Source organism: Monodelphis domestica, chromosome 2 (assembly GCF_027887165.1).
Source record: "Monodelphis domestica isolate mMonDom1 chromosome 2, mMonDom1.pri, whole genome shotgun sequence".
In the NCBI taxonomy this organism is placed as follows: Eukaryota; Metazoa; Chordata; class Mammalia; order Didelphimorphia; family Didelphidae; genus Monodelphis; species Monodelphis domestica.
Window position 1 is genome coordinate 75468135 of NC_077228.1, and position 26880 is coordinate 75495014.

At 40.2% G+C, this 26880-nt stretch overlaps 1 protein-coding gene across 5 annotated transcripts in view; it reads left to right on the forward strand.

The window, feature by feature from the left end:
- The first annotated feature begins 412 nt into the window (after nucleotides 1–412).
- Nucleotides 413–26880, forward strand: part of FAM20B (FAM20B glycosaminoglycan xylosylkinase) — a 39567-nt gene continuing 13099 nt past the window's right edge. The window contains exons 1-6 of one of the 5 annotated variants that reach the window (XM_016429971.2): nucleotides 689–915; nucleotides 2179–2215; nucleotides 12123–12299; nucleotides 19370–19877; nucleotides 24907–24993; nucleotides 25844–25953. In XM_016429971.2, the coding sequence (XP_016285457.1) occupies nucleotides 19501–19877; nucleotides 24907–24993; nucleotides 25844–25953 (574 nt within the window). In that variant the 5' untranslated portion in view covers nucleotides 689–915; nucleotides 2179–2215; nucleotides 12123–12299; nucleotides 19370–19500. Of the gene's footprint in view, nucleotides 592–617; nucleotides 916–2178; nucleotides 2216–12122; nucleotides 12300–19369; nucleotides 19878–24906; nucleotides 24994–25843; nucleotides 25954–26880 lie in introns of those variants that run through there. The other 4 variants (XM_056815591.1, XM_016429972.2, XM_001365799.4 and 1 more) reach the window with 4 other exon arrangements.

Genomic DNA, 26880 nt, shown 5'->3' on the forward strand with positions numbered 1-26880 from the left:
CAGCGCAGGAGAACGTGGCCTGAGTTCCCTGGGTCGAGAGGACTCATGGAACTCGCGCGGGGGAGAAAGGCAAGCGAAGTGGTAGTGCCATGCTGAGGAGGGAAGGCCCACAAGGGCCCCACGAGGGGAGGGGAGGGGGGCCGGGGCCGAGGAGGTTAAGCGCAGCTCTGTGTGAGAGGGAAAGAGTTAATGGTTAATGAGAAGAAGGGGCGGAGCTTTAGGGGAGGGGGCGGGGTGCTGAGCGGGATTCAGCGGACCCGCCCACGGGAGGCCTGGCGGGGGGAGGGGAAGGGCGGAGAAGGAGCGACGCCAGAGCTTCCTGATTGGTTGCGGGAGAGGCGTGACGGTGGGACGCTACCACCGCCCGGCCCGCGGAGGGGGAGGGAGGGACTGTGTGGGGACGGCGGGCGCGGGGACCGGGGGCCGGGGATGGCCCGGCTGAGGCTGAGCGCGAGCGGCGGCCGCGGCCGCGGCCGCGGCAGGCAGTGAGTGCGGGTGGCCAGCGAGCGCGGGCGGGCCCTCCCCGGCGGAGGCGGAGGCCGCACCGCGCGGGCGGCAATGGAGCGCGACTAGGGCCGGCGGGGCAGACAGGTGAGCCGGGGTGCGGTGGGAGGGGTCGAAGGCGGCGGGCGCTGCGGCCCCCGCGGCCCTGCCTTGGACAGAACCTGGGCTCGGGGCCACGCCGTTCTGGGGACTGCGCGGTCTCCGTTGGATGCGTAGCCGCCGGCCGGCCAAGGCGCCATCCCAGACTCCCGGGTGCACCGGTTAGTCCCCGGCCTTGACCTCGCCCGTGAATGGGTGCCACCCGTGCCCCAAGCCAAGGAGGTCCCAGCGGGAGAGGCTTAGCCTCACGTCTTTGGCGAGACCCCGCTCTGGGGACTGACGCGAGTAGCTGCTGGAGCAGCTGCGGCTCTGGTCAGTTACTAGGAGGGTGTGCTCGGCCCAATGTGGGCTGGGGGCTGAGGACTGGGGATGTTCTGGGGCTGCTGTCAGTGGGCCGCACCTGAGAGTGCTCCTGAATGCCTGCTGAATGACAGAGCCGCTCTTTTATTTTAGTGGGTTCAGGTTTTTTACTCCCCATCGCCCCTAGAGGCTTCCTGTACCCACACTCTTCCTCCCCCCCCCCCGACTTTCCAGTAGAACATATTAACTGTTATTCTTGCTAGAGAAATTTTTAGTCCTCATTCATCCATCCTGTCCCTGTGCCACTTTGCCCCTTTTGGCTGCGGGGCTTTAGCTGGAAGCACCTAAAGGCCTGTGGTGAAGATTGGTGGTAGTTAATGGTGAGGGTTTTTTTGTAATCACGTTCCTTTGGTCTGTTTTATGTCATGCCGATAGTTTTCAGAGTTGGGCAGAACTTAAGAAAATCAGGAATATGGTAGATGCAAACGTGCATTGCGTTTAGAATGTCATTTCTGAACATGATGGGCAAGTCCCTTTCAGAAGACAAGCAAAGGGTTACTGCTAAAGATGAATGTAAGGATTTCCCAGGGCAGGGACAGTCTTTTGCCCTTTTTTTGTATCCCCAGCTCTTAGAACAATGAGTTAAGACCATAAATTGGGAAGCAAAAGTTGTTTTTTTTGTTGTTGTTATTGTTTTAAACTCTGACCTTCAGCCTTAGAATCAGTACTGTTCCAAGGCAGAAGAGGGGTAAGGGCTGGATAAAGAGGGTCAAGTGACTTGCCCAGGGCCAGACAACTAGAAAATGTTAGGACCTTCTCTCTCTAGGCTTGGCTCTCAGTCCACTGTGCCACCTAGCTTCCCCTGAAAATAATAGACTCTTAATAAATGTTTATTGTATTGAATAGCCTAAATGTAATTTATTATAAGATTCAGTCAACAGATATTCCCCTTATCTGTGTATTTAATGATTGGGTGACAAAGGGCAGCATAAAGTCATGGGATTTTTTATAAGTTAAGAACTGCTGCAGCCCAGCCAGCCATATCATTCATTGGATTGGTGAAGAATTTGCAATTAGTGTACATTTTTAAGAGATCATTGTAATTTAATTCTTAGATGTTGTTCTATAAAGCAGCAGTGACTTTCCTAAGATTGATAGACATTTATGTGGGACTTTAAGGTTTGTAAAACGCTTTAAAATACATTGTCTTATTTGATTTTCACTACAACCCTCTCAGGAAGGTGCTGTAGATAACCTCTCATCTTTTTTTTGCAGAAAAGGAAACTAAGCTTTGCCTGTGGTCTCACATCTAGTAAGTGGTATTGCTGGAATTTGAACCCAAAAGCTAACACTGACATTTCCACTATAGGTTGCTGTTTCTAAGCAGCATAATCTTGGAAAATTCATTTAAGGTCTCTGAACCTCAGTTCTCTTGTCTGAGTAGATGAACTCTGTCTGCCTGAAAAATAATCTTTGCATCTAACCATTGAGAAAAAGGGTATAATTTCTTTCTTGTTTCTTATTCTGGGAAAAGAATTCTATAGTTAAACATGACTGAGACAGGTAAACTCAGTGAGATGAATTATATATGAATGTAAATAGGAATTTGGTTCCAGGAGATTGACTCCAAGCAAATAAACCCCAAAAGCAGTAGAGTAGTAAACAAAGTGCTCTGTTTAAGCCAGATACCTGTATCCAAGATTCAGGACATTGCAACCTCTTCAGCCTAAACCTCAGTTTTCTCATCTGTAAAATGGAAAATCATGATACCTGTACTATGTTCCTCACAGGCTTATTGTGAAGAAAGCACTTTAATAAAGCACAGAATAATTGTGTGTGCTTTGTTATTATTTCCCCATATGTTTTACCCTCCCTTACTTTCATTTTAACTCATGTATATAAAGAGATAGAGTAGTCCCAATTTTTTCAGAAATAAACTGAATCAGGGGGCAGCTGGGTAGCTCAGTGAATTGAGAGCCAGGCCTAGAGACAGGAGGTCCTAATTCAAATGTGGCCTCAGAGACTTCCCAACTGTGTAACCATGGGCAAGTAAGTCACTTGACCCCCATTGCCTAGTCCTTACCACACTTCTGCCTTGGAATCAATATATAGTATTGATTCCAAGGCAGAAGGTAAGGGTTAAAAAAAAGAAAAAGAAAGAAAGAAACTGAATCATTTAGAGATAGATTATCTGCTCAAGCTCCAGAAAGTCCAAGGTATATTGAAGATAATAGCTCATTTCTATCTCACAGTTCTTTACCCACTAGAGTCAAATATGGTAAAAATGAAAACCTGAATACCTAAAGAAGTAGTTAAATGGCAGAATGGCTCATTGGATTCTCCTGGAAAGATCAATGAAGGAGTTTGTAGAGATGGCTTGATCTTCTGCCCAAATGCAAGAAGAAATACCCCCTTTATGGGCTGCATGGGCTTATTGCCTCACAGTGCTCTAGACTAACATAAGGAAGAAAAGAGGAAAGAAAAAAGATCTAGACCCTCAGAACTATAGTCTGGCAGCAGCAGGTACATCACCTAGAAAATGCTTAGCCATTAAAGAATAGTAAATAGACCCAAGAGAGTGATCCAGACCTTCAGTCTCTGCTTCTTAAGTAAAGCACTGCAACAGTCATACATAGGAATAAAAAGGCAACCATGAAAAGAATACCTTTCCCTCTGGCTAGTTAAAATGTGACATTGAATTGTTTTGTCTTATTCCCTAGAACTAAAAAGTGAATGGTTTTATCTTGGTTAGAGAAATTAAAAGCTAAAAAAAAGGCTCCCTTTGTGGGAAAGGGGAAGGTTTTAGATGCTTTAGATGAGAGAACAAACAAAAAAACACCAAAGTAATATTGCTTTTATTATAATCTTTTTGGGCATCCAGTTATTTTATATTGAGCTTATTATTCTTTGACTTTTATTCCATGTCTTTTTTCCCCTTTTAATGATAACTCTTTCCATGGCCTTGAAATAAGCTTTTTATCTCCTCTGAATTTTGAATCTATAACTGAAATTTCCTTTCTTTCCTTTGCTCTTAGAGCACAGACTTCCTATACTTTGTATCACTTTCTTTTCCCTAGTATAACCCTAAAACCATTCTTGAGGTCCTGAATTGAGCTTCCACTTTCTTTCTAAATAGTTAATTACAATGGTTGTCTTAGTGATTCTTGTCTCAGACTAGAGACAGGGAAATGCAATCTGTAACCTAAAGTTCTAGGTGTTAATATAACAAAACGGATAAATGCTTTTGAAGTGGGATACACCCTCCTAACACTGTAAATCAGACCACTTAGTCTTAGAGCCAAGGAGTTTTAAAGATTGAGGAGAATAAGGCACCAAGATACATTTTTAATGGGTTTTGATACTAATAAATTTGTATCGTTTTGATAACTTACATAAACCACACCTGGGTTTAGCTCTACAAAATGGGATACAAGAAGGCAAGACAGTCTAGTGCTGTATTGGCGAACCTGTGGTACACATGCTAGAGGGGATGTTCCTTTCCCCTTCTCCACGCACACCTGAGGACATTTTTCACATGACCCACCCCTCTTCCCAACAGCTCAATGGGAGTGCTTCCTCCCTCCCTTGTCTGGGTAAGGGGACAGCTCACATGCAGCATGAGGGTTGCAGTTTGGGCACTTGGTCTCTAAAAAACTCATCACTATTCTAGTGGATGAGAGTAGGTGCATCTGTCAAAATAATCAAATGGGTAGATTTTCTATGCCTACCACCAGAAGATTTTTGCCAAAGTTTGTGTCTTTAAAGAATTTTGATGTAGCTATATTATTGTCATGTCTATCCTAATCAAGATTTAAAACTAGTCTTGATAGCATTCTCAAGGATGGCTAAATACCTTCTGGTAGTGGATAGGTGGGCACCATTGAACCCTTCCTCATTTTTCCCACAGTATCTCAGAGTTAAAGGACCCCAGAAGTCCTCTAGTCTTTCATCTAGTCCAAACCAGATGAGGAAATTGACAAAGTATCTGACAATTGATTCTTTGAAAATCTTTAATTAAAGTGAAACAACCACTTTCTAAGGCAGTGTACTCCACTTTTAGACAGCTCTAATTATTAAGACTTTCTTTGCATGTCAAGTATTAATATCCTTCTTTGAAAATTTTACCTTTTCTACTTCTGCCTCCTAGGGCCAAGCAGGACAAATCTCCTTTTTCCACATAACAGCCCTTAAGATATTTAAATCCAACTGTCATGACATCTTTTCCCTTTCAAGTCTTCTCTTTTTCAGGCTAAATATCCCCACATATTTAAAACAAAGCCTCTTATTATGTGAGACAGGTAGGTATCCCAGTAGATAGAATTCTGGGCTGAGAAACAGGAAGACCTGCATTCAAAATCAACCTCAGACACTAGTTGTGACCTTGGGCAAAAATGTCTTAACCTTTGTTTGCCTCAGTTTCCTCAACTATAAAGTGAGGATAATGAAAACCCCTGTCTCACAAGATTGTTGTGAAGATCAACTGAGATAATATTTGTAAAGCACTTAGCACAGTGCCTAGCACATAGTAAGTACACATATCCTTTCCACATCAAAGGGGTTAGGGGTACATCACTCCAGTGATCTGGAATATCTGGGTAAAATTTTTTGACCCTCTCCTTGTATCAGATAAGTTACCTGAATTTTTTCTGTTTTTTTTTTTAATGAGGTGTTTACAGTACCTTATTGTACAATTTGGGTTAAGAATTTGGTCATAGGCTATATGTGAGTCAATAGTAAGATATCTCTACATTTATAGCCCTTGTGTGTCATATGCTAGCTTTCTCATTCTTTTCACAAACAATTTTTTACTTATTTTAACTTTAAAAAAGAAATTGTGTATATGGTATTAAAAGGTAACATGTTGATGATATATAATACCATACATATATTTTATGAATTGCTGAGTTTCTAAATGCTTTTCTGTGGTCTGCTGGCCTTCACAATTCATCTATGACTTCCACAAAACTCTCCAAAATTCCCATTTAATTTCTTATGCAGACTTGCGATATAACAAAACTGGGCTGGGGAAAGTCTCAATGTGAAAGAGATGCCTGTAGTATATAAATGCTAGCTAATATTAGCTATTATTATTGAGACTCTTTGCCCTCCTTTGGTTACTGTGCAGCCCATTCTCTTCACCAAATGTGATGTCAAGAACTGAACAAATACTTTCAGATGGGCAAAATATAGCAAAACTTTTATCTCTCTCTTCCTTTAATGCAGCTTAAGATTTACTTTCATTTTCTTAGCTATCAAAATTGCAAAGTCAGCTCCTATTGATCTTATCACCCATTTAAACACCCAGATCTTTTTTAGATAAACTGCAACTCAGCCATGCCTTGCCCATTTTGTATTTGGGAAGTTGAGTTTTTGAATCCATATAATATTATTATCTTTCTACATTGGCTTTTTCAGAGAAGCAATATGGTATATGAGAGAAAAAAATCACTGCATTCAGTGTGAGGGGAGAGCTGGGACTGAATTTGGCCTCTTGATATGAGCCTTGCAAATCCTAAAGCTCTATATAAATGCTAGCTAGCTGCTATGTACTTTATTAATGTTGCCTAAAATCTCATTTAGAGTCATATCACACTATTGGCTCATAGAATTTTTCAATTAAAACACCCAGTAACTTATATTTACTTGTATCTAAGTTTACTTCTCTGATGTTATTCATGCATAATTTATTTGTTTAACCTCACTTCAGGACTTTAAATTTATTTTCAGTAAATTTCATTTTGTTAGATTTGATTCTTCATCCTAGCCTGTCAAGCTGTTAGGGGTCCTGATTCTGTCAACCAACAGATTTTTCTGAACTTTCTGTATCCACAAATTATGACAAACATATCTCTTCAGTTATTGATAAGAATGTTGAACAGAGCAGGGCCAAGTTAGTTGTGGCATAGAATATTAGATCTGGAAGAAGCCACAGAAATGGCTTTTCCCAATTCCAGGATAGCAATACATCTACCCTTACTCTGCGTCTGCTTCCATAATTAATTTTTCAAAACAACTCTTATCTGTCTTAGAATTAATACAAGTATTGGTTCCAAAACAGAAGGGAAGTAAAGACTAAGCAGTTGGGCTTAAGCAACTTACCCAAGGTCACACAGCTAGCTTTGGACCTAGGATCTAGGACCTAGGATCTCTTTTCTCCAGGCCTGACTCTCTACCCACTGAACCATCTAGATGCCCCATAATTAATTCTTGGTCTACCATACTATAAGCTTTGCCAAATGTCTTGCCAAATACCAAATACTATCATGTCTATATTCTTTTGATCTACCATACTGATAAACTTGTCAGAAAGGGAAATAAGGTTCAGTTGTCTTCAATTGTTTTTAAAGCCCTCAAGCTGCCTTCTAATGACCACATCTCTTTTCAAAGTGTTAAAAAAAAATAGCTATTTGATAATCCATTATAGAATTTTATGCAAGATTAATGCCAAGCTCATTGGACTATAATTTGCAAAATAAACTTTGTCCCAGCCTTTTAAAACAATTTTTTGTAAAAATCTTACCTTACTCTTAGAATCAGTATTGTGTATTAGTTCCAAGGCAGAAGAGCTGTAAGAGCTAGGAAATGAGGGCTACACCACTTGTCCAGGGTCACACAGTTAGGACATATCTGAGACCACATTTGAACCCAAGACCTACCAACTCTGGGTTTGGCTCTTAGTCTTAGGCTTAGTTTGGCTCTTTGAGCCTCTTTCCTGACTTTAAAAAAACTAGAAATTTTTCTTGTCTCTTCATCTCTTCTGTTTCTCACATTTCCTCAAAGATCATCAACAGATATCATCTCAATTCAATTCAACAACCATTTTAAAATATCTGCTACATATAAGACTCTCTGCTAGATTCAGGTTCTTTCAATGTCCTGGGGTATAGGTCATCCAGGTCCATGGACTTGAACTCATTTAGAGTTGCTGTGTGCTCTCCTACATAATATAGCTTCAGCCTACCCCTCTTCATCTCATACTACTATTCTTCATGCACTTCAACTTCTGGGAAAACTGGACTACTCACTGTTCTGTGATCTCATCCTCCCAATTCCAGTTTCCTCATCTCATTGCCCACTGCCTGTCTTGTCTGGTGTAGCATTCCCCTCCTCCCCCCTACACATCTTCACCTGATGATATTCTTCCCTTCCTTCAAAGCCCATCATTCCATGATTTCCTCTATCCCTGACCTCTCAAATTTCTCATGCCAAACTCATGTTTTAGTTACGTGGTTTTGTCTTCTCCATCCCTAGGTTCCCCCCAACTCTGCTGAAAGCTTCTCAAGGAAGAGAACTGGATCTTATTTCATTCTATATCCTTAGTGATTAGCACTGTACCTTGCTTATAGATGGTGCTTAAGAAGTTTTTCTTGAATTGAATCCTAGTGATTAATTCCCTGAGAAGGGATGTATAGGATTACTCATCCTTAGTGCAGTGAAACAGATATATATGGTCTATAACTGGTTTAAGGGAAATGTGTCAGTTGTTCATTGGGACCAATGTCAATTGTTTTAGTTCTGCCAATAGTTTAGGAGTCAGATGAATCATAGTGTGGTGGAAAGGACATTGGAGTTTGAGTCAAAGGATCTGGATTTGAATCCTGATTCTGACACTCACTATGTCTATACTTTAGGCAAATCATTAACTTCAGTAGATGTTAGTGTCTTCATCTATAACATATATAGTCAGTGAGTCAGTAAGCATTTATTAAATTTCTATTGAGGGGCAGCTGGGTGGTTCAGTGGATTGAGAGCCAGGCCTACTGACGGAAGGTCCTGGGTTTAAATCTGGCTTCAGTACTTCCTAGCTGTGTGACTCTAGCTGGGCAAGTCACTTAACCCCCATTGCCTAGCCCTTACCTCTCTTAAACTTTAAAACCAATATACATATCAATTCTAAACAGAAAATAATAGTTTAATTAAAAAAAAAGAAGTGTGTCATGTATTAGCTCTCAAAAGAGTTTTCAACCTGGGTCCATGAACATTTTTTTATATATTTTATTTTAGGCACTTAACATTCTGAAAAGTCCATATGTTTCACCAGACCGCCAAAGGGGTACTGTATATGACACCAAAAAGGCTAAGAACCTCTCCTTCTAGTTTTAAATCTGTGCTCCTTTGAACACCTTGGTGTGGAGCCTACAATTCAGTCATTAAACATTCATTAAGTACGTACTATGTGCCAGGCACTGTGTTGAGTCATTAGTGGGTTTGTGTAGCCAGTAAAGCTTGAAGGAGAGGAAAGTAATTGCAAGGACCTTAAAGACCTGAATCCTAAGTGAGGATCCATTTGATAGTTCCACTTTCTTGAATGTTTTCCCTTTTACTAGGCTTAGAGATATTTAAAAACTAAATTGCTGAGAGTTCAAAAGAAGTCCCTGCTAAAGAATCCTCCTCACCTTTGCTACCCCACTGCTGGAACCACATCCTGAGACATGCATACATGCCCCCTCAGGATAGTCACTCTTGTGCCTCCATTTTTGAAGATCACACAGAGTTGAAAGAGACCTATGAAACCATCTAATCCAAACCATATCTGAACAAAAATTCCCCCTGCAGCATTTACCAGCAGTCATCCAGCTTTTTCTTTAAGGTTACTGGTAAGAAGGAACCTATCCACTACCTTTGTCCCCTGAGGCAGCCCGTTCCTCTTTTACATAGCTTTAATGTCTAATCATCCTTATAATTTCTTACTACTTCCTGGAAGGGTCAGATGAAACTATAAGGTGTGTAGCATAAATAGGATTTTTTTTTACCTGAACTTTCATCTGGCAAGGAACTCCCTTTACCCATGGAGTCTGAAACCTGCCCTGCAGAAGCAAGTTAAACAGATTGCTCAAGATCTGTCACAGATCGCTAGTCTGTGACAGAGACAGAATTTGAATTCAGGTCTTCCCAACTCCAAACCAGCTCCATCCATTATATACGGTCCCTCAAACATAATTTTAGTTTTTAACAGTTAGTCAACTTGTCAGTTCTTGTAATTTTTCAGATATGAGGTACTGCATTTATTTATACAATAAATAACACTTTCATCCCTTTCCAAGGACTGAGAACAGAAAGTACTTTGTAATCCTGAGTAGACTGTTTTGTAAGTGAGAAGGTCTGTATTTCCATTCTATTGTGGAAAAGTTTTAAGAAGAAATGGTTACGTTCTAATAGTAAAATGAAGAGAACTTCAAAATCTTCACTATCTGTCCCATTGAAAGGAGAATGAGCCTTTAGATGACTGAAGACCTGTAGCTTTTTATCAGACCTTGACTGCAGCAAGTGTGTTTTCTTTTATTCCCCCTCAGCCTAGCCCAGCTCAGCCCCCAGGAAGAAAGCCTTCTTTGATTCCTTTCTGGACTAGATGATCTTTCCATGATCAGGAGGACTGAGCATTTTCAGGTTGAGGAGACACTTGGAGATTCCTTTATTCCTCTCCTCCCTAAGAGGTCAAAATATGTTCCATTAGGGCCTTGGTAACCAGTTCTGCTAAGCTCTCGTAACATTGTGATTATTACCATGCTTCATGGACAGTTCTCTGCAGTTTAATATCCAGGTTCCATTTCTCTTACTGCAGAGCTTAGAGGCTCAAGCTGAGTAAATGTTTAAATGGAGGGGAAGACAGTGAGGAAGATTTAGCCTGGGACCAATCTGGGGGCCTGAGAGAATCTGGCATTCTGTTTCAATAACTGTGTATGTAGGGCTATTCCCATGATATTTTAAAAAGCTTTACATTAAAAAGTCTATTTACATTATAGTGAAAGAGGAGACATCCAAGCTTGTCATTTGGAATATAGATCAATTCTTTTGGAGAGCCTTCAAAGGACTTAGATTTCAGCCTATCCTCTTGCTACAGAGTGTGCCTTTGCTTCCCAAATGTTCCAGGCACTTATATAGGCAATAGAACCAAACTAGGCACAGGAAGAGGAAGGAGGCCAGAAGAAATGTGTCTCCTTGCTTGGAAGGAGCCACCCTAAGAATACTTGCTTAATGGGGCAAGAAATGATTGCAGTCTTATTGCCCTAGAATCTGCATTCAGGAAAGGGAAAGGAATAAACATATATAAAGTGCCTGCAATGTGCTAGCACTGTGCTAAGCCTTCTACAAATACTATCTCATGTGATTCTGGCAACAACCCACTTGAAGTAGCTGTTATTATTATCCCCATCTTGTAGTTGAAATTGAGACAGACAGAGATTGAGTAACTGGCCAAGAGTTGCTACTAGTACGTTTTTTTTTTTAAGCCCTCACCTTCCATCTTGGAGTCAATACTGTGTATTGGCCCCAAGGCAGAAGAGTGGTAATGGCTAGGCAATGGGGGTCAAGTGACTTGCCCAGGGTCACACAGCTGGGAAGTGTCTGAGACCAGATTTGAACCTAGGACCTCCTGTCTCTAGGCCTGGCCTCTCAATCCATTGAGCTACCCAGATGCCCCCACTAGTAAGTTTTTGAAACTGAGTTTGAATTCAGATCTTCCTAACTTCAAACCCAATATTCTATTCACTTGCCACCTGACATTACATCATGATCTCACTGCTATTAGGCATTTAGGATCCATCTCTACTATATAGGAAAGACTTTATTCAAACAAAACCAATGCATCCAAAATTAGAAGGGAGGCAACAAACTGGGGGGGGGGGGGGGATCATTTTAAAAATTCTCTGAAAAAGGTCTAATTTCCCAAATATATAAGGAACTAAATCAAATATATTAAAAAATCAAGAAAAGAATTTGTTTTTGTTCACATTTCCAAAATGATTTTCAGTGTATGTTTCAATACCACTCACAGACTGATTCTCACTAGTTAATACACCAAAGTGATCAGACTTGGGTTGGGAGAGTAACCTAAAGGTTCTTTGTGGGTAAGAAACACAGAAGAAAAAACTCCTGAGGTCAAGTCACTTAACCTCTGTCTACCTCGCCTTTAGCTGTAGAGTGAAGACCTATAGCACCTCCCTCTCAGGGATGTTGTGAGGATCAAATGAGATAATATTTGTAGGGTGCTTAACAGTGCCTAGCCCTAGGTGTTGTTTATACCACAATTATGTCACCATTAGAATAATAGCTCCACTAGATTTTTGTTAAGGGAGGGAAAAGAGGGGTTATCTAATCCAGTAAATCTCTTATTTGTGCTAAAGAGTAGTGACTGATTTTTTACTACCATACTAGAGTTTACACTTTGATTTGGGGCTGGAAAAATCAAATCCTCCTGTGCTTGTTTTTTATGATTCTAGATCCTAATGTGGGGTCAATCTTAAGTCCAATATTTGATTCTTGACTGAGGATATTCTTGGGGCATGGAAATGAGCTTTGATGAATCATCAAGTCTGAGAGATTAGGTGTCAAGAGCAGAATTGTTTAAAGAAGGGCTTAATTGGATTTCTTCCCAAGATTGAGATCATCTACAAAAGGTGAGTAAGAGGTACAGCTAGGTAGCTCATGGATAGAGAGCCAGTTCTAGGAGTCTGGAGGACCTGGATACTTCCTGACTGTGTGACCCTGGGCAAGTCACTTAACCCCGATTGCCTAGCCCTCACTGCTATTTAGTATCTACTTAGTATCAATTACCAATGCTTAGTATCAGTTCTAAAAGAGAAGAAAAGGGTTTTTTTTCATGTTTTGCTAAACTATCACTTATATTTCACCAGTTTACTTGCCCAAAGGTTTTGATAAAATCTTTAAACCAACTTTGTTCTTTCACTAAATTCCCCTGTTCCCTTGTGGTGGGAAGAGTCAAGGAAGAAAATCGTCTATTAATCTCTTGCTCCCTGGTGCCACTAGTGACAAGGGTGGTGCTGATTTAGAAGGCAAAGAAAGAGCTGGTTAAGCTTTGCATTTTAAAGGAGTTCAAGCCTCTTAGTCTTCTTAAGGAACCATCAAAGGTTCTGGGCTATTGCTTCTGACAACCGATAGCTGCCCAGGGAAGATTTGGGGGAAAGAAAAAAAAATTTCCTTAGAACAGGGTAGGGGAAAGATATGAATAAATCTAAGTAATACATAATTTTTGCATAATAAATACCATCACACCCTTTATAACAGACCTGCTTTGTTCTTAACCCTCTTACAGTTAAAGTGAACTTACCTTGCTGTACTTGGCACTTAAAAGTTATATTCAATTCACAAAGGAGGAACATTGAACTGACTCCCAAAATGGAAATACAACAAACACCCATTCTCATCCAGCCATTTTTAGTTACTATGGACATTGAAGTTGAGGACTGCATCTACAAAATGTCTGTAATAATGTTGGAGGTGTGCTTTGAAGTCCCTAAATGAGACTGATGACCCAGGTTAATAATAAAAATAGGTCAATATTAATGCTGAAGAGACTGAACATGATTAATGATGATTTGTGGAAGACATCTGGGTGGTTGGCAGTCTAGGCCCGAGGTGGCCAATAAGATCTCAAGTTACTGAAGATCCTAATCCTTCAAGATCTCCCCATTCCTGCAGGATAAATCACCAACTTCATACAGACCCATGCTAACTCTGCCTTAACACTATTTCCTTTCACCTCTGCTAAATTTCAGGCAGACTGTTCCCATTCACAGCCCTCATTAACATCCAACACTTCTCCCACCTCTGTGCCCTCTCCTCAGCCTGGCATACTCTTGTTCCCTTTTTTCCTTCCCTTTACTACATTTGCCTTTTGAAATTCTACCCATGAAGTTTGGATCATAGAATTAAAGTTTTAGAGATGGAAGAGACCCTAGAGATCATTAAAGTCATATTCTCCCCTTGCCCCCCTCATTTCCCCATTTTCAGATGAAGAAACTAAGGCACAGAAGTGGTTGTGACTAGACCAAGGTCCCCCCAGTAGTGAGCAGCAAAGGTAGGATTTGAAACCATGTTCTCTGACTTCAAAGACATACACTGCTGAGCTATTTCCTGTAATACTGTATAGCAGTGTATATCATGTTCTTATATTTTACTCTTGTCTTATACTTTTGTTTTGTTTTGTTTTGTTTTGTTTTTAAAAACCCTTGCCTTCCATCTTAGAATCAATACTATGTATTGGTTCCAAGGCAGAAGGGCAGTAAAGGCTAGACAATTGGGGTTAAATGACTTGCCCAGGGTCACACAGCTAGCAAGTGTCTGAATTCAGATTTGAACCTAGGACTTCCCATCTCTAGGCCTGGCTCCCATTCCACCCAACTGCCCCCATCTTGTGTTTTTTATATAGTTTTACACATCTCTCTGTCCTTTCCTACTACTCTGATTAGAAGTTAAATAAAAACAGGGGCCCAAATACCATTCTTCTTTGTATTTTCCCACAACCCTTTGTGAATATGGAAGATGCTTATTAAATGATTGTTAGTTGAATGAATGTTTTCAGCATTGATATGATAATGTATTGTCTCTGTATTTGTAAAGTTATGCAATTTTGTAGGCTTTAACACTAAGATTTCTTCTATTACATTTCCCCTTAAGTGTGTACTTGACTCTTAGGAAAATAAAATAGTCACACTTAGTCATCTCTTCATCTGTAAACTTCATAATTAAAAATTCTCGAGGCAGGAGGTTATCATTCTTCACCAGACTCTCATGAAGTAGATAGGGGAGTTAGAACTTTTTTAATGGGAAAGCTGGAGTCAGTTAAATTCTGAGAAACCTTTTCAGCTTAGAATGACACCCTGGTTTCCGGACTCCCACATAATTGCCTCCCATTTGACCACCAAACTACCTCTTTTCCATACTCCACAACCATAGACTTGGAATTTCAGAAGGAAAAACTGATTATAGGTCTACTTTCTAGAACTTCAACCCAAGAGCAAACATGTCTTATTTCCTACTGTTTATAAATTTGCCATTTGCTCCAACTTTTTATTAAAAAATTTTAACAAAATTATTTAATTACCTCAAGTCTATTTTCTCTTTGAGTTGAAACTTTGTCCTGAGTGCCAGAAACATTAAAAGTAGTTCAATAGTCTAGAATATAACTGGGTTCTGTTATACAATTCCAAGAGTTTTTAGAAGAAAAAAAGAAAACTAGTATACTTGAATCCCATTTCCTATGCTGCAGTTTACTGCCCCTGGGTCCTTGGAAAGCCCCTTAGCCTCCCTGGGCCTCTGTTTCCTTGTCTGTGAAAGGAAGGGGCTGAGCTAGATGATCATTAAGGTACCTTCTAGCTCTTAGATCTATGGAACTACTTACTAGAGTATGGTACACAAAGGACACCAAACAGATTCAAATTACTCAGTTGGTGCACAAAATTCACCACCACTAATCTGGGTACCATTAGTTCTTTCAAATACTCTGGCTGAGGAAGCAGATGCTACTTCACTAGAAGGAAATATCTTCCAGGATTCATGTCTATGTTTCCTTCAAAAGGAGATGGCATTTAGTAGACAGTGAAAGAAAGCTAACTTTTTTGCTCTTGAAAAAACAATAGAGTCAGCACTTGAAAGCAAGTAGGGTTCCCTTTTAACCCTTTATTAAATACTTATGAAAGGCAGCAAGGTAGATAATTGATGGAGAGCTGGCCTTAGAACAAAGGATGATCTGGTGTAAGTCCTTCCCCTGCCCTCATACACATGATGGAATGTAGGGCAGTCACTTCATATTTCAATGCTGTAGACCACTGGTATCAAACACACAGCTCTGAGGTGCTTCTACCCATATGGTTGTGTAAGTTGTAAAATGTAGAGGAAGAAATCGGAATTTTAAAAAAGAGATTGATTAAAATAGTATTTAATCAAAGAGTCAGTAGGGAGCCACTGATATTGAATAATGACATGGTCCGACATGGCTTTTGGAAAATCACTTGGCAAGTTGTGCAGAACAGAGACTTCAAACAGCACCCCAATGTGGCCAAAACCAGATTAACATGTGATTGGGAAATATTTAGCAAAAGAAACAAAAATACAATAAACCATAGCATTCATCTTAAATCTAAATCAGTATGTGGCCCACAAGGGGCCCTTACAGATGTGTTAATGGTACTTGTTTCTATTTGAGTTTGCCACTAGGGTGGCAAATACCTTGAAGGGAAGAAGAGAGGTTTGTGGCAGAGAAAACCAAAGAGAAGGCAGTTGTAATAGTCCAGGTGAGAGGTGATCCTGGCTTGCACTGGTGTGATGCCCATGTGACCTATGCAAAAACTGTTGAGGTGGCAGAAATAATAAGGTTTAATTAGCAACTGATTGGCTATGTGGAATGAGGAAGAGTAAAGAGCCAGAGCTGCTCTGGAATCTGGATAGCTAGAAATATGGCATCTTCACCAGAAATTGAAAAGTTCAAAAGAGGGGTGGGCAGAAGAATGTGATGAAAGCTGTAATCAATCATAGTCCTCCATGTCTGCCAGTCCTGTGGGACACTCTCTGTCCCCATGAAAACGAAAAGGGGGCAAACAGGGTTCTTATAAATCTTTCCCTGCCCTTGGTCACTACTCTAGAGTTCAGGGCCTGCTCTGAGGGTGCTCAGAGGAGGACAGTGAAGTATTTGTGCTAGGAGGAGCAGAAATTTCCTAACAGCACCCATGCCACTGCCATGGGTTCCCACATAGTAGTTGAATTTATAACTTCTGAGAGGCCCGTCTCCCCTGATAGACACCCTCAGCAGAGGAATGGATGGAGTAGGGAAAGTTTAGAGGAAATGGATAGGTATGTCACATTGGAGACAAGCCTTACAGTCTCCTCTCATGGAGTGGGTGGGATATAACCCATTTTTCTACCCTGTGATTGTGTGATCACATCAGACCATAGTCCCAACTAGTGAGACTAGTATGACGTTGAGCCCCATTACTTGTCATCAGCTGTCCTAAACAGGGCACCAGGACCTGCTCAGTAGTCCAGTTAAGGGCTGACCAGGGAGTGACCATGAAATTGAATCCGAGCAAGAATTAAGATCCTGTAGTTATTGTCATCAACTAAGTTGACCTTAGTACCCAAAAGTGAAGTCTGTGTCTGACATCCGACTTTAAACATGCTAAGATTGATGATAACTATTATGAAAAAATGGTTTAATGCTCAGGACTTGGTACTTGCCCTCTCTCCATGAGCTAAATCCTGAAATAACTAAAAACAACAATCTTTTAAAGTCATATGATGTGAATTTTTATCACAGTTTAGTGGGTGAATAGCTGTGTATGATGCCAAAAAGATTGATTATATTCATTTATGAAACGTCTTATGTATTTTTAAAAACAAAGTGACTCTTATAATTCAATGTTCTTGGTTTGTAACCATCTAAAAAAAATGTTTTCCTCCTTTTTGCACTGAAAGAATCTTGTGTGTGTAAATACTGGGGAATGTTATATATAAATAATGTTATTATTTACCTCATTTTTAAAAAGTTAGCAAAAGTGAGAATGTTTTTGTATTAACCATACTTAAAGGGACAGCTAAGTGGCTCAGTGCATAAAGAGCCAGGCATGAAAATGGGAGGTTCTGGGTTCAAATGTGACCTCAGATACCTCATAGCTTGTGATACTGGATGACAAGTCACTTAACCACAGTTGCTTAGCCCTTACTATTTTTATGCTTTAGAACTGATCAGTTCTAAGACAGAATGGAAGGGTTTAAAAAAAAAAACACTTCAAAAAATATTGAAGGATTGATCCAAATATGTTCTTTCCTCCTTCCTCCCACCCCCTCACCTCCAAATGGAAACAAAGAAGGTCCTCTTGTGCCTCGCATGTTACTTTTATTTGTGCCAGAGGACTCCAGGCCAAATCTGAGAGTGCTCAAGAAACAGTAGCAGCAGGTTGGGTTCTGAAATTTCCAGAGGTGTTTTATACTCATGTGGTTTCAAGGGTTGTTTTGCAAATAATTGAACTGTTACAATTGTCAAGATGGTGATGGAAATAGCGGAAAAACCTTTCTGAAATCTGGTCTCCGTGGCATTGCCTTGATCTTTCTTCTGTCAGTAATCACAGGCAGCTCGTTTTATTGGATTTCACACTAAACTTGTAATAGTCACAGTCACATTTTAGATGTACTTGAATTGCCTTTGACTGTTTCAGCTAATAATGTCATACACTCTCCATGTGATGGTGAAGAAACAAAACAGGTGGCTGGGGATAATTAGAATTGGAATTTAGTTTTCACCTTCAGTTCTCCTGACTTAAAAAAAAATTTAAAAAGGAAAAGGAAAGGAAGAGTATGTTAATTACTGAATAACCTGCACAGCTGCTGGTTCATCAATTTGTGCTCCTGTTTAGAATGAAGAGAGCAGTCCCAAACTTTGGGCAGGAGGGGCTTCATTGGACAGTTTATTGCTCTCCTTTGTATTGCACTCACTTTCTTTGATGAATAGTCTTAACTGTTAAAATGTGCTTGGACAGAGTTTGTGACCTGTGAGCTCTGCAGCAGAAGCTATAGTAGATTATAAATGTTTTTAAATATCCAGATCAAATGAAAAAAAATAATAATCCAGGTATTTATGATGAGATTGATTCATAGATTTTTTATTCTCTTCTGAGTTCACATACCAATTCCTACTCAGAGCATTATTTGCAATCTAAAGGGAAAAAATATTTCATTTATGATAGTTTTGTGTTATTTTTTGTCACCATTTCATAATGGTGGCCTTATAGTGCTATCTTATCAGTTACCATTAGCTTTCTAGTCATGTTCTGCTAATAGCCAGATGGTGTAGGAATATGTTTTTTCTCCACCTAATTTAACTAGAGTTGATTATCCATATATTACAGGGGCTTTAATTTTGGAGAATAATTAGTAAAGATTGATATATCTAAGAGTCTTGTTGAAATACATGAGCATTGATCGTGACACATGCAAGATTGCTTACAATTTGGATTTTTGGTTGAGATGTTACTCTCCTTACCCTATTTGGTTTTTGCTAGTTCGATCAGTTTAATAATTTGTTATTAAAACCATATTTATATAATAGGAGAATCACTAAACTATTGTCTCTGTGGGTTCTTAAGAAGACATTTGCAGATTTCCTAAAATACAAAAACAAAGTTGATGAGTTTCATTTTATATCTTAATGATGGAGTTCAAGTCTTGCCTCTACCTCTCAAAAATACTTGCTATGTGACCACATAATCTCTCAGCGGCCCAGGCAATTCTCTAAAACAAGATTACAGAGGAATAGCTAGTCTGTGTTAGAGGAAATACTTTCTACACAATGAAATCATACTCTTGGTTCTTGTCTCCTCTTACCCCCCAAATGATATTCTTTTGTCTAATAACTTTCCTTTCCCTGACACTATTCTGATTTTCAATTTCATTATGTATTTATAGAAAGTAAATAACTGAATTATATGAATGTGTAATATTACAAAAATTTAATTATTCATTTTAAAGCAAAAAATCCTACGTACATAAAAAGGTAAGAACTAGAATCCTTACCAATTAGAACCAGTTAAAGCTAATTCTTAACCAATGTGATAAATTCATTTAAAATCATTGACTTTCTGAAAACTGGAGTAAACAATTTGCCTGGAATTGTGCCATAAATGGATTCAGGTCTGCCAATTAACTTGAACCAAAAGTTTTCTATTTTGACTTGCAGGAATCCTAGGAGGTGCTTCCGTGATGGGATGGACTAGTTTAGGTGATAGTCATGAACTCTCCACATTAACTGCTGCCTCCTCACCCTAATCAAAGAGAACCTGGGCTGAGGGAGAAGGAAAGGAGGCCACCATGAAGCTGAAACAGCGAGCTGTCCTACTGGTCATCCTCATCATCATCTTTATCTTTACAAAAGTTTTTCTTATTGACAACTTGGACACTTCAGCTGCCAACCGTGAGGACCAGCGGGCCTTTCACCGAATGATGGCCAGCTTGCGTGTAGAGCTGGATCCCCGCCTAGAGCATACCTTGCAGTCTCCTTGGGAGATTGCTGCTCAGTGGGTAGTTCCCCGGGAAGTGTACCCAGAAGAGACCCCAGAGCTGGGAGCTATCATGCATGCCATGGCCACCAAGAAGATCATCAAGGCTGATGTGGGTTACAAGGGAACTCAGCTGAAAGCCTTGCTGATACTTGAAGGAGGGCAGAAAGTTGTCTTCAAACCTAAGCGGTGAGTCTTCTTCATGGCAACAATTATTTGTTGTGCCTCATGTTGCCCATGCATTTCTGAGTGTAGCAAGCTCTCGAACTCACTTTCTTCACTTCTAAAATGAGAGCTTTGGACTCAGTAGCCCAAGACCCCTGCTTGAAGCTTTTCATACTATAGGGTCCTGAGGTTTTGTGGTTCATTTTAAGAAAAAAGCTAAGCAATACAGCTGGTCACCTGGGTGGTTTACTAAGATAGAAGATAAAACTAAGATAAGCTATGAAAAATAAGTAAGAAATATAATAAATATAAAAATAAGATAAAACTAAGATATAAATTGGAAAGGTTGACAGTGACATCTTCTGGCTCTTGCTGGGAACAACAAGGTTGATTTCTAAGGACATTTATGGATTCTTTATCCAGAATAAAGGGGGCATAATTGTCAGTATGCCTGAACTGGAACTACAGCGAGGTCCCAATTAGTGTGAATAATGAACCTCTTGAAGTGGGTGCATGTATTCAGAGGATATAAACTATGGACATTGGTTCCAATCTAATGGAAATCTACAGTTCAAATAGTGGGGCTAGCGTGGGAATTCATTATTCACAGTAATAGAAACCTAACTTTAGTATGGGATGTTGAAGTGTGTATGCGTTCGTTTACTATCAATGAAATTCCTTATGATCTGTGTGAAAAGCAGATTATTATAAATTATTATTATCAATTATAATTATAAGATAATTATAAATCAATTATTATACACACTCTGCAGTTCCACAGGGCTGGCTTTTGAGAGAAGTGTGATGTCTGTTTCTTTGCTTTCTGCCATTGAGAGGACAAGACAGGAGCAAAGGCATGTATATGCAAGTCAGCTGAAGGTCATGATGGAACTTGGGCAAAGGAAGGACATTGGCTTTGCCCTCAACTGGAGAGTAAAGATTATAGTAAGGAAATGATGCACACACATGCACAAAGACAATCATCCTCGGTTACCGAGAGACTACTACTACGACTAAGGAAATGATCTAGAGCTCGAGGGGTGTCAGCAGGCATTGAAAGTTTTGTGTTTGACAGTTAATGAGGAGAAAGAACCTTAAAGACTGTAGGGGTTTTCTGATGGAATCCTCTCATTTTAAAGATTAGGAAACCAAGACCCAGAGAAGCCCAGTTAAATCCTTTTCCAGTCTACTATGCAGGAAGTACTATATGTTACATTTGTTTTTCTTTCCAATTGGTATAGAAAATTATCCAAAGTCACTAGGCATGGTACTTTGCAGAGTCAGTGGGAATTGTGTAGAGTCCACTAAACATGCTGACTGCTGGGAGTGTATAACCTGAGAGGCCTCAGAGGGACCACAGTGTGTGCAGGGGAAGGAAATCCAGTGGATCCCTTACATCAGACAAGAGGAGAGGCTAATCAGGAGATTTTGTGAAGGTAGTCTGAGAGGAGGGTGTGGTATGAATGAAGACTTGCAAGTGTGCTTGGGAGATAATTAGATGGGAATTTACCTGGGAGAAAAAGAGAGAAGACAGCAATAGGTTTAACGTGGGTGGGTGGGCCAAGCCCAAAGACTGGCTGAGATTTTGCCTTTTTGTGATTGTTTGACCCAAGTTAGGACCCTTCTCACCCTACATCTGGACCCGCACCACCACAATACTTAGATTTCAACTAATCCTTTCTCTGTAGTATAGCCAAATTAATCCTTCCTAAACATAAAACTCCACTGCCTTCAGTATTCAGCAGCTGGGTGGCCCAGTGCATAGAGCCCTGGGCTTGGGAAGATCTGAATTCAAATCCAACCTCATAAACTTATTAGCTCCACATCCATGGGCAAGTCATTTAGCCATTATCTGCCTTGGTTTCCTCATCTTTAAAATGGGGATAATAATAGCACCTACTGGGGGCAGCTGGGTAGCTCAGTGGATTGAGAACCAGCCCCAGAGACAGGACGTCCTAGGTTCAAATCTGGCCTCAGACACTTCCCAGCTGTGTGACCCTGGGCAAGTCACTTGACCCCCATTGCCTAGCCCTTACCACTCTTCTGCCTTGGAGCCCATACACAGTATTGACTCCAAGACGGAAGGTAAGGGTTTCTAAAAAAATTAATAATAATAGCACCTACTTTGCAGGGGTTTTGTGAGGATCAAATGAGATCAAATTTGTAAATAGTTTACCCCCCAATGTAGCTGCACTACATTGTAACTACCACCACGTCACCCTCATCCTTATGAGGACCATCAGCCTGATTTAGCCCCTTCATCTGCTCCTCTAACAGGGATGAGCAGTTTCTAAAGGCACCACATCAATGTGACTTGTTCATTTCGGAACACAATACAGACGACGATCTAACCCCACCTCACTTAACTTGATATTTTCTGGAGTTCTAGGATGGACTCTGCTGTTCCATCACTAACTTACGATGAATCACTCTCGGCCGAGAGGATTAGGGCCCTCACAGCCAGCACACAAAGAAGCCTCTCTCTCTAGGTCACCTGTGAGCTGGGCTTATAATTCAGTCGGCGGGCCAGGTTCTTAGTGTCCTGAGGTTCTGGCAGCAGAACAAGTATAAGTAATCTGTTAAAGGCAAACTACCAAAATACGGCCCCCCTCTTCCTCCTACATTGCCTCTCAATCACAAAGAAGCTTTCTGAGTCTGAATCCATGCCAGGGAAGCAGTCGCTCTGCAAGCACTAATGGTGACCATGGAAGGCAATGAGATGTAGGAGGTAGAGATAAATTAAAGCAGAAAGCCCTACATTCAAGTCCTGCCTTTTGACATGCACTGGCTGAGTCACCTAGTCGTGTCCCAGGCAATTCTTCAAGATGACAAGGTACCAGCCTGCACTGGTAGAGGGAGTTTTCCTTTGTGAGAGTTCGACCTACTGATGAAATCACAGGCCCCAGTCCCTGTTCTTGTCTCATAATTGTAGCCATCCTATAGAAGGAAGCTGCTAGAAGGGGGTTCAGAATTGGAGTCTGGGATGTGTTTGGGGCCAAGAGAGAAAACAGCACAAGATTTGGTTGCTTCCATCTTTCCTGCCCCAATTTTGTAGTGGATTTTCAGTAGGATTTTATAGTTAAAGCAACTTTAGAGCCGTCAGAGAGTGCTCTGATATCTCCAAAAGAAGTGTGCGGTGACCTCCCAGTAAGCTTTCCTGTGGCTTGGCTAGAGCTCTGCTATATGGGGTATTCGGGTGCTGGCCCCTTGCCTTGCAGGCAGGCATCCATCCCACAGAGCAGGCCGCCCTTCAGATGGATGTCAGCATGGCCCAACTGAGCCTACAACACTAGGAACTGCCCCATCTGCTTTGAACTTCACTGTTCCTGAAAGAAAAACGATCCCCAGCTCCAAGGCAGTGCATACTTTTTTTTAACAAATGTTTAGCTACTTTGCCTTGAAGGTGGTATTTAATATCTATTGTTCCACCATATATGCAGGCATCAACCTGTGTGGTCTTCTGTGAGACACCTTAAGAATCGTCTCATTTCTCAGCTTCCCCATAGCTATCTCCACACGGAAGATGGAGGATGTGAAGGGAATTGCTGCAGCAGCCTGTTTTGACCTCAGTGTTTCTTTGTTCCCCAGTGAGGCCTGCCAGGTCCATAAGAACCCAGGATCAGGAAACCAGAGAACTAGAAAAGTGCTTTAAAAATCATTTAGCCCAGCCCTCAGATCTTACAGATGAAGAAAAGGAGGCATAGTGAATTTGAATAATTTATCCAAGTTCCCATAATTAGGTAAAGGCAGGGCCAGTATGAGAATCTAGGACTCCCAACTCTGGGGCAGCATGCCTTCCCCTACGTGGCATTTCGTGGGCCCAGTCTGAGGGAGGGAGATAACAAAAGCAAGTTTACTGCGAGCATTTGATAGGATAGTAAGTAAAACTGAGAAGACTCGGTGCTACCTCTGCCCCATAAATTTTGTCTTCTTAGAAACCTGGGCGATGGGGTGTGTAACCCAGAGAGGCAAAAGATCTACATGCTCTACTTCCTCAGCCATGCTTTACCAGGATAATCAGGAATGGCAGTCCCTTATAGGAAATAAAGGTATCGTTAGTTTTCCAGTTGATAAGTGGTCAAATGATATGAACAATCCTCAGAAATATTGCAAAAAAAAAAAATACCCCCAACTCCATAACAGGGAAAGAAGTTCAAATTAATACAACTCTGAAGTTTCATCTCGTACCATTTACAGATTGGCAAAGATGACAAAAAAACTAGAAATAATCAGTATTATAGGAACTCTGGAAAAACAGGCTCACTAATAGTCTGCTGCAAAGCTGTACATTGGTCTAGTTCAGGATATTAATCTTCATACCCTTTAACCTAATAATTCTAGTATTGGGCCAACACCTCCAAGAAAGGCAAAGAGGGAAACAAATATCAATAGCAATGCATTTTATGGTAGCAAAAACTATAATCAATTGGGAAATGACTGAAAAAAACCTTTGTTATGTGAACAGACTGAAAAATTGTTGTACAAGTATTAGAAATTCAGAAGTCTAGGAAGACTGTTCTCAAGTGATAGAAAATGAAATCAGCAGAGCCAAGAGAACAGCATTAGCAATAACTAGCAGCGTGTAAATTAAAACATCACTAAGAGGCAGCTGAAGTCTGGTTGACAGTTGAAATCTGGTAATCCACAAACCAATGAAGGTCTCAAAGAACAGTTAATGAAACATAACTTCTCTCAAATGAAAGAAGTAAGAATTACTGAGACAAGATGTTGTATGTTTCCAGTGGGATCACTGAATTTTATATTTTTCTTAATTATTTTTCTTTGTCACAAAAGAGATTTCACTCCAGGTTGAGAAGAAGGGCTGAAATGACTTGATGCAAATACAAAAGCTTCAGTAAAGTGTAATAAAAAAAAAGAAATAAAGATATCTTGGGGACTGACTATGGAAGCTTTCTTGGATGTTGCTATCTTTTAACTTAGTAGGCAGATCCTGAATTGTTCCAAAGGCCAGCCCAGGCACAATCTATGGGACAAATCTATGAGTCTTGACATGAGTCATATTGTCCTCTCTGCTTGGGCCTGTCTTTTGCAGATATAGCCGAGACTATGTGGTCGAAGGGGAGCCATATGCTGGTTATGACAGGCACAATGCAGAAGTAGCAGCCTTTCACTTGGACAGGTAAGTGACCAGGTTTTTACATATGTTTGGGATTTTTTTCTTTAAATCATTCTCTCTTGGAGAAGGATTGCAGGAGTTTCCCTTAAGTATGTAACTCCATTAATTTTGACTTAATTCTCAATTCATTCTAAATGAATAAGATCCCGTTGATTTTGTACTATTCATATCTGCATGACAACATTGGCTCCCAAATGAATAGTCTAACTCATGTAAACCATTTCAGTTCCTGATAAGGCCTCTGGTTGATTATCAAGAAATTGTGATTTATAATTCCCATATTTATCTATAGAAGTTAGATAATGACCAAGGAACATTTTCCTTTCCAAATAATAGACCTGCAAAGTCAAAGGTCCAAGTTCACAGCAAAATAGCATAGTTGATTAAATGAAAATATAACATTGTAGCTTCCTAACTTAAAGGGCCTTTGGGGGGGGGGGGGCATTCAAACAAGTAATAATGACTTTACTCCATGTCAAAATATAAATTATGTCACATTTATAAGTCTCTGAGATTTTAACATAAAGTTTCAACCTGGATTAAAACTAAGACAAGCACCAATGGAAAGGCAGAGATTAATTTTAAAAATTCCAAGTTGGCTAATAAGAATATTTTTTGGAGTCAAAAACCTTCATGCTATTTCTTATGAGATCCCATTTGCTATATTTACTACCTTGGAAAAAATAAATTCACAATCTGCAAGTTGTCCTTTGAGGTTTTAATTTCAGGCAATCTTACTGTAGTTTCTGGTTAATGAGCTTACTAGAACTTTTGGACATGTGTTTGTGAGTCTAAAAGTGTCCTTCAAAATACCTTATTAATGATTTGTTTTTTCTTCTTTCTTTTACAATAGGATCTTGGGTTTCCGCCGAGCCCCCTTGGTGGTTGGGAGATTTGTGAATCTTAGAACAGAGATCAAGCCTGTTGCCACAGAGCAGTTATTGAGCACATTCTTAATTCTTGGTAAGGAAATTTGAAGAGATGTTTAAATAGAAGAATATTTAGCCTGGTGACTAGAAATGGAATAAACTAGATCATTCCTCTTATGAATCTAACAAAGGATAGTAAGGAGTGGGTCCTCTGCTTATCAGACCACATCTAGGGATTGACATTTATTTTAGGGCATCACATCTGAAAAGAGATCAGATGTAAAATAGACTTGAAAATGAAAATGATGAGAATGTGATAAGTCAAAAAATTTTAGATTTGGAAGTAGTATAGTCCTATAAAAATGGCATATTTTCGTAGCATCCTCATTCTTCTGATTGAAGCATCATTGTAAAGTCTCCTTTGGGGAATTTCTCATTCATAAATTATGAAATAATTGAAGACAATTGGCAATCAATTGATTAACTCTTTCACTAAACAGAATGTTTATGCAGAAAATTGAGGAGTCAGACAGAGCAAACAAAAAAACACTCTTCTCTTGTGGAAATTGAAATCTCAGGAGAGGAGTTATAAGATATATGCACCAATAATGGTATTACAAAGTGGCATGTGCTAGGAGCCCACATTTATCTGGTATTTTAAGGATTTCAAAGTGTCATCCACTGTATGAAAAGAGTCCAGAGGAATAAGAAATCACTCTCACTTTGTGGTTCAAGGAAGACCTTGCAGAGGAGGTAGCATCTGATCTAAGCCTTGAAAAGAAGGATTCTCCTAGGCAGTGATAGAGGAGAGGCAGGGTAATCCTAGACAGAAGAACTAAAATAAGCATAGAAATGAGAAAGGGCAAAATATTTTCAAGGAGTGGCATGTAGTATAATCTGACTAGATTTAGGTTAAGAGGGAATGGTGGGAGAAAAGGCCTGAAAGACAGGTTTCTGAAGAACATTGAACATCAGGTTGGCATTGTGTTACTTTCTGTAAATAGTAGTGTCATTAAAGATT